The following is a 13,576-nucleotide window of genomic DNA, read 5'->3' as shown; positions in this document are numbered from 1 at the left end:
AGGGAGAGCAGGGGGTACAGGCCACCACAGGCACAAACTTGGGGAGGAGGAGGCCAGCAAGGTGGCCATGCATAACCAGAAACTTCTCAGGAGCACAGGCAGCGGGTCCAGTGGCGCTGAGTCTTACACTTCAGGGTAATGCACGAGATTCACTTCGTGTTTCAGACATCTCGAACAGGCATCCTAATAACGACAGGCCTGGACTAGTGGCCTTTGCCGCTCCCTGCCTCAGTTTCCCCATCTGTCAAATGGGCATATTTACTGGCCTCGCAACGATGCATGTGGTAATAGGCCTGATCCTGAAAATGAGGTCTTTCAACTGAGCAGCACTGGGACAGTGCTAGTGAAACCCACAGCTTGCAGCCGGAGGAGATGAGAAAGTGCTGGCCAGAAGGGTCAGGAGGGGAAGACAGACCAGGGAACAGAACTGAGGCGGGACAGGTTAATGTCGCTCACTGAGCAAGTGACACCGATGTCTGACTGGAAACACTGAAAAGCCGGGTGGAAAGAGGTCTGGTAAAAAACACAGACCAGCACCTGACTTTAAACCAAGAGAAAAACCTTTAGTTGGAGGCACTGCGTTCGTTCAACTGATATTTACAGAAGGGTTTGAAAAGCTGTCTTGTCCGCACCTTTTGGATCAGTCAGCAGACACCACACCAGGTTTACTGCTCCCAACCCAGCAGCATTTCACCACGTTTAACGGAAAGTGTACTCACCAACCACCATCTACCTGACAGAGTGACATCCCCTCCATTTCTGGGTTGTGGCCCCTGGATTCCACTCCAGTCCATGCTGTCTCCACTCCACCCAGCTGCTTGCCGCAGGCCCTCTGTCCATCTCCCTTTTAAGCTCTCCACTATGTGGGCCTAATCCGACAAAGTGCTGAGCTGCGCCACCCACTCCCATTGCAGTCAACAGGATCAGAGAGCACGCAGCCCTTGTAGCATCAGGCTCAGACCGTGCATCTGCCTGCTTCATTCCACCCAGCATAATCCTTCCCTTCCAAACAGGAGGGGAGGAAACCCCAGTTCCAGCCCTTGGTGTGCAGGGGAGGAGCACTGATCATGGCATTTCAACACCACCTGCTTTTTAACCTAGTGCTTCACTCCCCTGCCTTAATGTGGCAGCAAAATGAGATGGAAAAGCAGTGAGCGTGGAAGCTGTACCCCTTCCGAATATCCACAAACCAATGAATAGCTGGGAACAGCTGCCGACCCCACCCTGAGAGCCGCCCCGGGAAAGAGCTTCTGTTTATTACCAAAGAGACTTTAAACAGGAGTCAGTTGTGCACCATGTCCTATGTTCTTCAGCAGTGACTAGCAATTTGGGGGCCCCTTGGTTTTTGACTGGGCCTTCAAGAGGTCTGATTTTAACAAAGTGCCAAAATCAGGCTCCTTTAAGGCATCTCCAGTTGAGCTCCCAACATTTAGGCCCGGTTAAAATCATTTTACATTTGGAAAGCACTTTGGGATCTCTGGCTGAAAAGTGCCATGTCAGCGCTAGGTAATATTATTAAATACACCGTACAGGGTGGTGGCATGAACCTGCCAGCAATTATAAAAGAGTTACACAGCACCGGATGCCGGCTGGATGTTTAAGGAATTTTGTGGGTCATTTTAGCCTGCGATTTTCCAAGCAACCTCAGGAAACGCGAAGCCCCGGCGTTGGATGTCTAAACTCCTCCTGTAGGGAGACAAGGTGGATGAAGTCATATCTTTTATTGGACCAACTTCTCTTGGAGAGAGAGACAAGATTTCTTCAGGTCACGCTCGAAAGCTTGTCTATTTCACCAGCAGAAGTTGGTCCAATAAAAGATATGACCTCCCTGACCTGGTCTCTCTCAGATCCAACACTCCCAGAGATCGATTTGGAAATCCCAGCCTCCCTGTACATCACATACAGTCAGAACCTACAAGCGTCCCCCAGCCCTGGAGCTCCTGTCCAGTCTCTCTCATCCACAAAGGGGGCTGGCCAGGGTTGGTTGCTCCGGGGACAGGGCGCTGACCATGGGACAGTGGTTCCCCAGGTGGATTTTCAGGTGGCAGTTCAGAGACTGTTTGTAGCGGAAGCTCTTCTCACACTGGGGGCACTGGTGGAGTCTCTCACCCGTGCGCACCCGCTGGTGTTTCAGCAGGTGGTGCTTGCGGATGAAGCACTTATTGCACTGGGCGCAGGCGTAGGGCCGCTCGCCGGTGTGCGTGCGGACGTGGCTGGTGAGCTTGGACTTCTCGGTGAAGCTCTTCTGGCAGGCGGGGCACTGGAAGGGCCGCCCGTGTGCAGCCCGACCAGTGTGGATCCGCTGGCAGGTGGTGCTTGCGGAGCAGCTGCGGTGTGCGTGCGGAAGGGTTGGTGATGGGTGGCAGTCGGGGCAGTTCTTCCCAGCTGCGCAGTCAGTACAGAACAGGGAGCCCTCGCCCATCCCTGCGTGGAGCTGCTGGTGGACGAGGAGACTGATCTTCAGCCTGAAGTTCTTCCTGCACTTAGCACAAGTATACGGCCTCTCACCTGTGTGACCCACCAGGTGCTTGGGAAGGCTGGATTTGACGCTAAAGCTCCTGTTGTTCTCAGAACATCTGTAAGGCTTTGCACCTGCCAGGACCCGGCTTCTCTGCGGAGGTGGGAGATTGGATTTCCGACTGCGGCCTTCTCCACCTGCCAGAGAAGCGCAGGCTCCCCCTGCTGCGTGGACACTCTGGTGCATCGTGAACAGCTGCTTACAGACAAAGCTTTCCCCGCATTCATTGCAAAGATACGGCCCCTCTCCCGTGCGTCTTTCCTCCTGCTCCGTTGTTGGTGCGAGGCCGCTGAAGTCTCCTCCACACGGAGCGGGCTGGCCCAGGCTGCATCCTGCGGTGCTTCCCGGCTGTGTCAGTGAGCGGCACCGACTTCCACGGGTTGATCTCTCAGCGGGTCTCCGGAAATCCTCCTCTGAGCTTCGTGGCACCCCCCCGGGAAGGTCCAAGACGGCAGCGCCGTCCTCAAGACGCCACTCATCTGCTGGAACACAAAGGGATCAAGAGAGGATTTATTTCCTCCAAGTAAGGTAACAGAAACCTCTTCCTAGGACATTCCTGATTCAACCGGAGAAGCCCAGGAAGCTGTTTGTGGGAGGAGATGGTTCTTGTCTGTACAGCACCGAGCACACTACTGGAGTCATACAAATAAGTCATCAGAAAGGCCTCTCCTCCCACCTCCCACAAACCCTGACTCACCATAGCAACCTCGTCCTTACATACGTCTCACCTTCCCACCCCGCGCCTGCTTTGTTCCTCCAGTCTGTGGTTTACCTCCACTGCCCAATGACATCTCCTTTCTGCCTCTGCTGGCAAAGCATTTCCTTTGTATAAAACTCACCCTTGCTGGGAGCTGTCGGGATTTCTCTCTCCTCCGAGCCCCCCTGACTCTCCGCACATGGTGTTTCCTCTTGTTTAATCCATGAGCTATCGCTGGGAGCAGAAGTGGGAGATCCTGTTCATGGGAAGGAGAATGACGTTAGCTTTCTCTCACATGCACTGAACCCTTTAGGAAGGATTTCAGGGCAGATGGCAACATCTGATGGGCGCCAGCACTAGCTGTGAATGGCGGGAACGCGCACAGAGAAGGAACATGCTGAGATCTCTCTTCTGAGGAGTTCTAGCTACAAGAGCATAGGAAGATCCTGTTGATTTCCAGCTCTTGAGCTCTTCTTGCTGCTTCCAGGTTGCTCTGGTCACTTCCTCCTCACCTCTGCCAGACTCCATCAGGGTCTCTCTTTTTGGAGATTCTTGCTGTTCCTGGACACAAGGCTCTTCCCAGGGTTCAATCCGGGACTGAGCATCAGGCGTGGAAACAGAGTTGTCTGTTCATGGGAAAGGATATTAAGGGAATTAGTGTTCTGTTAATAATTCACTGAGTTCACATCTGCAGAAACAAGGAATCTTTAATATTTTAAACCATCCCCCTTCCACCACCAGAGGTGATGGGGAACGCAAACAGAAGGAAATGACAGGGTGGCTGCTCTGATCTCCATGACAGGTTTGAAGTGGGACGGGCTCACTTTTTCTGGGCTCAGACACTGAGAGCAGATCACAGGAGCGCTCCCCCAGTCTGATCAGCCAAGTGATGCTGAGCAAAATGGGCCTGGAAGCAGAAGCTTTGTGAGTAAGACCTAAGCCTTCCAGAGGCCAGGCTGGCAGGAGCCTGCAGCCTGAGTAACATATTGAGCAGCATCTCGCACTTCCAAGATCTGACTGGCACTAAAGTAATTTTCAGCTCATCTTTACCCAGCGAGATCATAGAATCATAGAATCACAGAATATTAGAGTTGGAAGGGACCTCAGGAGGTATCTAGTCCAACCACCTGCTCAAAGCAGGACTAACCTCAGCTATATCATGCCAGCCAGGGCTTTGTCAAGCCTCAGCTTAAAAACCTCTAAGGATGGAGATTCCACCACCTCCCTAGGTAACCCATTCCAGTGCTTCACCACCCTCCTAGGGAAAAACTTTTTCCTAATGTCCAACCTAGACCTTCCGCCCTGCAACTTGAGACTGTTGCTCCTTGTTCTTTCACCTGCCACCACCGAGAACAGCCTAGCCCCATCCTCCCTGGAACCCCCTTTCAGGTAGTTAAAGGCCGCTATCAAATCCCCCCTCATTCTTCCCTTTTGCAGACTGAACAAGCCCCCACACACAGCCTTTCAGGCACAGCAGTGGAGTGGTCAGACGGCGTTGCTGGCTCTCTCTCCCCCATTCAAGAATAGATTCCACTAACAAGGATTGTTTGCAGTAGAGACTTCATTCACCAAGAAAGCACGTACACAACGAAGTGCTGACTGACCAATGAGGACGACCCCCCAGGTCACAAGCACCACTGGCCCAGCAAGCTGGAAGGGGCAATAAAAGGAGAGTGACATCATGACTTGTTCTCACTCCCCCCATGACGCAACAGCTGGAAACTTGGAAGACAAAGACTTGGAACTGGGGGAGGGGGACCCAGGCTGTAGGCGAATTCCAGCCTGTGTATGGAAGATCTATAGCCTGCTTGAACTGGGTAACGGTGAGACGCTGCTTGATTCAAATCCAGTCTAGTTAATAGAACTCAGATTGAGATTTTACCTTTATTTCTTAGGTAACCTACTTTGATCTGCACACTTATTACTTACAATCACTTAACATCTATCTCTCTGTAGTCAATACATCTGTTTTATATTTTACCTAAAACAGCATGTTTTGTTGAAGTGTTTGGAAAACCCTAGCTCAAGTTAACTAAAGCTGGTGCATGTCTTCTCCACTTTGAGGGAAGGGCAGACTGGGCAATAAACTTCACTGGTCAGGCTTTTGACCAGAGCAAGATGGTACGGTCCTGGGCTAGGGAGCTGGCTGTAGCTTCGATTGTTGGTTCATGAGTGGCTGGGAAGCATTCATTGAACTAAGATGGCTGTGGTCCCTGTATGTGCGTGGCTGTGTAAGTGCAGCACCTGCCAGAGGTTTGTCACAACATCACAGTGTAAGAGGGAGCCCAGGCTGCTCAGACAGAGGGCTCAGTGGTACCCCAGTTCCAGGTGACACCCTGGGGGCAGGGGGTTGTCTGTCACAGCCTGTTTATCCAACATGCCACTGGAGTCTTCACATCTTCCTCTCATCCTTCCCTCGACACTGGGCTTCAGAACCCAGTACCTGGCCCTGTTTTGTTTTGTTATCAGCTTCAACCTTGAATCTCCCCTCACCTCCTCTACGGGGATAGCATCCGTGGAGATGGAAAGCTGGGTGCTCTCTCCTATCCCATCTCTCTGCTTGACCTAACTATACCCAGCTACGTCTAAACCCTACAAAAAGGGAACCCTCCTGCAGCATATTTGCATCCATCACATATAAAATTGCACATCTGAAATCTCTACATCTATCAGCAGACCCCCGCTTACCGTAACACCATGCCTGCATGTATCGCACAGCACATTTAGGGGCCTGAGCCAAAGCCTAGTGAAGTCAACGCAAGTCTGTCTAGGACTCCAGTGAGCTTTCCATTAGGCCCTAGACCCTTGCCTCTTTCCCATGACTGAGCACAGAGCCTAGCATAGTTTCAGTTCCCATTGCTAGTGACTTGCCTCACTAATGCTTTGTCTTCGCAGGGCTTTAGGAACATGATTATTTACTATGCTTCACAATGCAGTCAGGCCTAGAGGATGGGGCTGGAGCCAGGTCTAGTGAGTAGGGCTGGAGCCAGAAGCCAGGGAGGCAAAGGATCAGGATCAGTCATAGAAGAGCTCTGGGTGGTGGCCCGTATGCAGCAGTTACTCAGGAACCAGGAGACCTAGGTTCTAGTTCTGCAAAGCCTTAGCACATGCCTGGGGAGGGTGAATATCACGTTCCTCCTTCTACAGATAGGAAAAGCGAATCTCAGAGAGGCTAAGGGCTGCATTTTCAGAAGTACTGAGTGGGGATGCAAGAGCAGAGTGAAGGTTTGTGTAGGAACGTCCACTGTGACTCCCTGTTCAATAGGCTAACTGGACCATGGAGAGCATAGTTCAGACAGTGCAGAACCTCCCCTTCACTGATGTAACTGGGGACTCGGATTCTGCAATAGCTTTGTCTCAACAACTCCACTCCACCAGCTTGTTCTGTCCATGTATGACTTCTCAAGGGCTGTAGAGCAGCATTCCCTTTTTGCTTCGGCTTTAGTCACTCTCAGAACTATTTACCATCTAGCATGGAGTATTCAGCAAGGCTTTGAGTGGCTGCTTTCGCAGCACAGTTAAAAGGCAATGCGTTAACAGGAGCAGTGCCATGACACAGTCTACTACTGCTCACCAAATCAAGAAGAGGCCATGGATTTCCAGAACAAATAACAGAAATACCCAAAACACAAGACCTTGGAGTAATGGGGGACTTTAACTACCCAGACATCTGTTGGAAAAGCAGGACGGCAAAACACAGTATCTCCAATAAGTTCTTGGAATGTGTTGGGAACAACTTGTTTCAGACGATGGAGACGGTAACGGGGGGGAAAGAGAGGAGCACGCCATTTTAGATTCAATTCTGACTAGCAGGAAGGAACAACTTGCACATCAGAAGGTGGAGAAAGTGTTTACAAAATGATAGATTTCGCGATTCTAAGGCCTGGGAGGGAACAAATGACCGCAGGAACCAAATCTAGGAGATGACTAAGAGGGACATGCTAATCACCCACCAATATTTGGGGGCAGATGCCCAGCAGCTGTAAACCTGTGTAGCGCCATTGCAGTCAATAGGACTCTGACAATTTACACCAGTTGAGGATCTGGCCCTTAGAATGCATCCATACGAAGGAAGCACAGAAATGGATTAGGGAGAAGAAACTAGAACTGAGGGGAGGAAGATGAAACAAAAACAATTAGATTGGATCTCACCTTATTATCCTGTAGGCACTTACAAATTGTTTAATCGTTTGATCCAGAATCTTTCCAGAGATCAAAGTTAGGCCTTGTCTATGCTAGCACGTATGCCAGCAAAACTTTTGTCGCTAAGGGAGGTATTCTTTTCACACCCCCGAGCAACATAAGTTTTGCCAGAATAAGTGCTCATGTAGACAAGGCCTTAGGCTGACTGTCTGTAATTCCCCTGATCGTCCTTCTCCCCCTCTTTAAAAATAGGTACTGCTTGCCCTTCACCAGTCCTCTGGAACCTCACCCATCCTCCACGAGTTCTCAGAGATAATCAGTAATGGTTCAGAGATTGCTTCAGCTAGTTCATTAAGTACCCAAGGGTCAATTTAATCAGGCTCTGCCAACTTGAATACAACTAGCTTATCTAAATAGTCTTTAACGTGTTTTTTCCTATTCTGGCCTGTTTTCCTTCCCCCTGATTATAATATTAGGTGTGTTAAACATCTGCTCACACTTAGCCTTTTTAGTGCAGACTGATGCAGAAAAGATATTAAACACTTCAGCCTTCTGCGTCCTTACATCTCCTTCCCCGTTAAGTAATAGACCTGTTCGTTCCTTTGTCCTTGTCTTACTTCTAATCTATTTATAGAACCTCCTTTTATTGCGTTGTAAGTCCCCTGCTGGTTGTAACTCATTTTGTGCCTCAGCCTTTCTGATTTTGCCCCTGCAAGCGTGTGCTCTCCTTTTATAGTCATCCTTAGCAATTTGTCCACATTTCCTCTTTTTGTACAATCCCTTTTCGATTTTCAGGTCATTAAAGATCTCTCAATGTAGCCATAATGCTCTCTTGTTATTCTTCCCATCTCTCCTTCACAACAGGATAATTTGCTATTGTGCCTTTAATATTGTCTCTGTTACAAACTGCCAGCTCCCCTGCACTCCTTTTTCCCTTCGATTTTCTTCCTATGGGTCCTCCTTACCTACTGATTCTTTGAGTTTATTGAAGTCTGCTTTTCTGAAGCCCAATGCCTTTGTTCTGCTGCTTTCCCTCCCTCCTGGCCTTAGAATCATGATCTCGATTATTTCGTGGTCACTTTCACCCAAGCTGCCTTCCACCTTCAGATTCTCAACCCATTCCTTCCTGTTAGTCAGAATCAAATCTAAAATAGTGCCCCCCGCGCATTACATCCTCCATCTGCTGAAACAATCTATTGACAGCTGTATTTAATTTAAGCCGAGGAGTGGAGTTCCATGCTTAAAAGCAACGTCAGGGCTGTGTGATCGTTATGATGGGGTTTCTCAGTGGAATAGCTACATCAGCCCCCAAAATAGAGGTCCAGGGGCTTCTAAGAGAGCGAGCACCCTCTGCAATGAGTTCCATGGGAAGTGCTTTCCTGCACCCACAGGGGTGGAGTTTAGTGCCCTTCTATATACAGGTCGCCTTTGGGCAGAGAGTCCAAGCTGGAGATAAGAAAGTTAACTGCAGTGCAAACCTTGTGAGCCCCTTTGTTGCCCTGTCTGAGCTGTGACCCGCTCCCTGCTAACAAACTGCCGGGGGAAGGAAAACCTCCGACGTTTCTCCATTTACGCTGTAGCGCAGCCAGAACGTTTCATTACGCCTCGCCCACGTGGGCTGTGACCTCGTGTGATCTCCCCAGCTAGGTTAGGTCAGCGTGTGGCTGCGGGACCTCCAGGGAGAAGCCAGGTGCTGCAGGGAGCGGTGCTCTTGAGGCAGGGGAGCCCCGCTTGTCTCTGTCAGTGCCCCAAATTGGGAATCCCCCGGGGTGCCTGCACTGCCAATTCTCTGATCCTCAAGGGTCATTCTAGTCCCGGGGCCTGACACGCACAGAGGACAAGGCAGGTTTGGAGACCATGGGGTAATATTTAAAAGTCACGGCCGGGTTTCTTGCCAACGGAGGAAGTTGTAGGTGGGAACAAGACCCCAGCAGGTTTTACCCTTGTTGGAGTTAGATCTGGTTGGAATCTACCCCCCAGCGCGTCCCTGGCAGAGGTACCGTGAGGAGCGGAGCAGTGTGACGGACTGGAGGAGAGGCGCCCTCCAGGGAGCACGTGTATCTGTCACTCAGCACTGGCCTAGGTGAGACCCGCTGCAGTCCCGTTTCCATGTGTCACATCACAAACCCCCACCGTTAGCTAACTGGGTCCCTCAGCCCGCTGCATCCTTGCGGCCCCAGTCTTTGCTCAAGCAAAATGTACGTTACCATCCACCTTCAAATGTGTTGGTTGGTCCCACGAGGTGGCGGGACAGGTAACACCCTGTTATCTTGCAAGGTTGCATTTCTCCGGCCCACCGGGACACTCTGCCATGTGTTATTGCAACACAAGGACACAAGTGTCACAGTGGAATTGTGTCGTCCCAGTGGACAGATGGCTAAGCGGCCGCTCTCTGATGGGAATCTTTTCTGCTCTATAGCAAGGTAGGGCAGCCGCCTGCAAAGCTCCGTGGCCAGTGGCTGATCCGTGACACCATGCCTCAGTTTCCATCTTCCTCAGGGCCCCAAACACCACACACCCGGAGATGTGGCTTAGCCCTCTGCCAAGTCACAAACCAACTTGCTTCTGGGGTAACAAAAGTCCAACTAAAAAGTCCCTGCAAACAAAGGCTTCTTCTGCCCTCCCTGGGCTTGTCTTCTGTCTGCTCTCTGGGCCCTGTTCTTTCTGGGCTACCTTTGAGTCTTTTCCCTGCTCCGGTATAGCGCTCTCAGCCCCCAGGCTGGCTCCACCGGCATCCCATTCTCCTGCAGACGCTGGCTCCGGGCCTTTTACAGGAGAAGGAAGGACGGGATGGCACAGGCAGCCAGCCCACTTCCTGTGGTTCACGTCCCTGCCTGAGCTCTCTCAGTCCTTCTCAATGGCCCAGGTGTCCATGCAAGCATCAGCAGAGCCCGTTGGTCCCCCCCATAGGAAGCGGCGACCTAGTTCTGAGTGAGTCCACACTGCAGCTGGAGCGTGCCTCCCAGCCTGGGGAGACAGACCCCTGCTAGCTCTGCTCAAACTGGTGCGCTTAAAATAACAGTGTGGACTTCGCAGCACGGATGGTGGCATGGGCTAGCCACCTAAGCTCGGAGCCTGGGTGGGCATGGATGCCGGTGGCTAGCCTGAGCCGCCAGCCGGCTATTTTTAGCATGCTAGCACAAGCAGAGGACAGAATATGATATGGTAGAGGAAGAAGCATACCATTTTACAGAAAGGGAAACTGAGGCACCAAGCGACGAAGGCCAAAACATACCAACTTGGGTGGCTAAAGTAGACCCTGTATCCATATTAAAACACTTAAATAAGTGGCCTCATTTGCAGACATGCTGAATACCCAGCAACTCCCGCGGAAATCAGTAAAATACGATCTAGTTCCAGGCCACTGTTCGGCCTCGCTCAGCTATCCAGGCTCACACAGCAAGTCAGTGACAGAGCCAGGAATAAAGCCAAGGTCGCCTGATTCCCAGATCTGGATTTCAGCAACAAGACAATCCTTCCTGCCCCCCGCCTGCAGACAGACGTTGTGTCTGAGGACTGCACCGTGTGTGCTACTGCTGCTGCTAGAGCAGTGGACTGATAATCTCACGCACTAGCTTCTTCCAAGGCTGACACATCTGAGTCACGCGCTCTCTCTAGGTACTCGCCTGGCCCCCCACACTCTAACAGCTGAGCATCGCATTCTCTGTAATGTATTTATCCTCACAATGCCTGGGAAGGTAGGGGCATGCGATTAAACCCAGTGTACAGCTGAGGAACTCGGACCTGGAGGGATTGGGTTTCTGGCCAGGAATCACAGCGGGAATCAGACTTACCTTCTACATGGCTGGTGTCAGGATCCTGAGTCCCAACGAGATCCTGGCTTTTCTGTTTTCTCATTCTGATCCTCTGATGAGTTTCATTGACCATCCTTGGAAGGCAGGTGGGAAGAGGGAAGCAGGATCCACAACTTTCATGGGTTGGGTGATAGTGTAATTGTGCGAAATGTGAAGAATTGTGCACAAATGGTTGAAAAACTGCACTCAAAGAATTGTTATCAATGGTTCACTGTCAGACTGGCAGGATGTATCTCGTGGGGCCTGCACGATTCGGTCCTGGGTCTGGTGCTAGTCAATATTTTCATTAATGACTTGGATAAGGGAGTGCAGAGTGTGCTTATCAAATTTGCAGATGACTCCAAGGTGGGAGGGGTTGCAAGCACTTTGGAGGACAGGATTAGAATTCAAAACAACCTTACCAAATTGGAGAGTCGGTCTGAATTCAACGAGATGAAATTCGATAAAGAAGAGTGTAAAATCCTTCACTTAGGAAGGAAAAATCAAATGCACAACTACAAAATGGGGGGAAACTGGCGAGGTGGTACGACTGCTGCAAAGGATCTGAAGGTTATAGTGGACCACGGACTGAATGTGGGTCAGCAGTGTGATGCATTTGCAAAAAAGGCTAAGATCATTCTGGAGTGAAATGAGAAGAGTGCCATATGTAAGCCATAGGAAGTAATTGTCCCCTTCTACTCGGCACTGGCGAGACCTCAGCTGGAGGAGCGTGTCCAGTTCTGGGTGCCACACTTAAGGACAAATGATGAAAGTTTTAGAAAACCTGATCCATGGGAAAGGTTAAAAGAATGGGCCTGTTTAGTTTTGAGAAAAGAAGTCTGAGGGGGGACTTGATAACCATCTTCAAACTTGTTAAGGGCTGCTATAAAGAGGACGGTGATCAATCGTTCTCTATGTCTTCTGAAGACAGGAGAAGTAGAACAACAAGGAAGATTTAGGTTAGCTGTTAGGAAAATCTTTCTAACTATAAGAACAGTGAAGCTCTGGAAGAGGCTTCCAAGGGAAGTTGTGGAATCCCCATCAATGGAGGTTTTTAAGAACAGGTTGGACAAACACCTGTCAGGGTTGGTCTAGGTTTATTTGGTTCTGCCATACTGCAAACAGCTAGACTTCATAACTTCTCAAGGTCCCTTCCAGCTCTACATTTTTATGAAAATCTTGGCCAGCTCCTCAAAAAATGGACGGGTCACATTGCTACTATTGCCATCCCTGCAGCCAGCCAGGACTACCTCTTGCTCCCCCACTCCCTGGCCAGAGAACTCACGCTGGTCCTGCAGCACCTTTTATATGGGCCTGTTGGGCCCTGATTGGCTGCTTCCTGAAGCCTCGATTGGCTACGTCCAAAGCCACCTCTCTAGGCAGCTTGGAGGATCCTCTCCACTGCCCTTTTCTGGGGCAAGGTGTGGCAGGGTCACAAGGCCTCCAGCATGGGGACCTCCTGGCCTAATACCCTCCATCACACCACTTAAGCTGTTTGCTCTTTATCTGGCACTGTTTGGTGTCCCAATTTTGACCCCTCACAGTCATCTGCTTAGCAGTGACCACAAAAAGATCAGAGCTTCCTCTACCCATGCCTCTCTGCAGATGTGATGAGATCCAGGGTCGTAGCACAGCTCTAAGCAGTTGTTCAAGGCATGCTGTAGAGAGCTTCTGGAGTAATATCGCAGCAAGGTTTAGACTCAAATCCAGGAGCCAAGGGGCAAATTCTGGCCCTGTGCCAGTTTTAAAATGGGGGACAAGACGTCTGGTCAACTTGACACCAGAGCAGCAGAGTGCCAACAGGTAAACAGACAGGTCATTACTGGCTGCCTGCGAAGAGGTGTGGGATAGCAGTTGGAGGACTGCCAAAGTAACGTACCACAATGTTGTGTGCACACGAAGAACCGATTAGACTAACTCAACCTGCAGCAAACTGAGTTCTCTTTGAAAGAGCGCTCCTGATAAGTACTGAGTGGGTATAATGAATTGCATCGTGTGTACGCAAGTGTTTTCAAACTGGTTTAACACCCCCCACCCCCATGTAGACAAGCCCACAGGGCCTTATTCAAAGCCCACTGAAGTCATTGGGAATCTTCTGATTAACTGTAAAAGGCTTTGGGGCAGACCCCCAAGTAACTTACTGAAGGGCAGAGCACTAACCACTGGGCCAGCCTTCCTCTCTGGTCACAAACACGAGTGTTAGGGCTTCAAAATCATGCTGTGGTTCCCAGCTTGTGATGAATGAAACCTGCCTTGGCATTTCCTGGGGAGAGAAACACAGCTTCATCAGTGTTCATTTCACAGTCTGTCCAAACGGATGTTGCATGGTCCATACAGGCTGATGCCACTGATATAATGTTTAGCACTTTATTCTCAAAGTGTTTTGCCAACAGGAACTGCTCAGATACTTCAGAGATGCATGGC

At 50.4% G+C, this 13,576-nt stretch overlaps 2 protein-coding genes across 2 annotated transcripts in view; one reads left to right on the top strand and one right to left on the bottom strand.

Annotated features, from left to right (window-relative positions):
- Positions 1-13,576, top strand: part of LOC137150572 (zinc finger protein 585A-like) — a 240,549-nt gene that overhangs the window by 165,037 nt on the left and 61,936 nt on the right. The gene's annotated exons all lie outside the window — the stretch shown is intronic.
- On the bottom strand, positions 1,785-4,287 carry LOC137150555 (zinc finger protein 777-like; the record flags this gene model as incomplete). The annotated part of the gene is made up of 4 exons (XM_067544489.1): positions 1,785-3,000; positions 3,358-3,471; positions 3,728-3,841; positions 4,266-4,287. Coding segments are annotated over 4 exons (1,296 nt in total), but the record flags the coding sequence as incomplete, so codon positions are not given.

The sequence above is a fragment of the Emydura macquarii genome, unplaced genomic scaffold (genome assembly GCF_026122565.2).
Source record: "Emydura macquarii macquarii isolate MOO-44397 ecotype Brisbane River unplaced genomic scaffold, CSIRO-AGI_Emac_v2 contig_973, whole genome shotgun sequence".
Classification (NCBI taxonomy): Eukaryota; Metazoa; Chordata; order Testudines; family Chelidae; genus Emydura; species Emydura macquarii.
The sequence above is the reverse complement of the archived record's forward strand: the minus strand, read 5'-3'. Positions and strand labels throughout refer to the sequence as shown.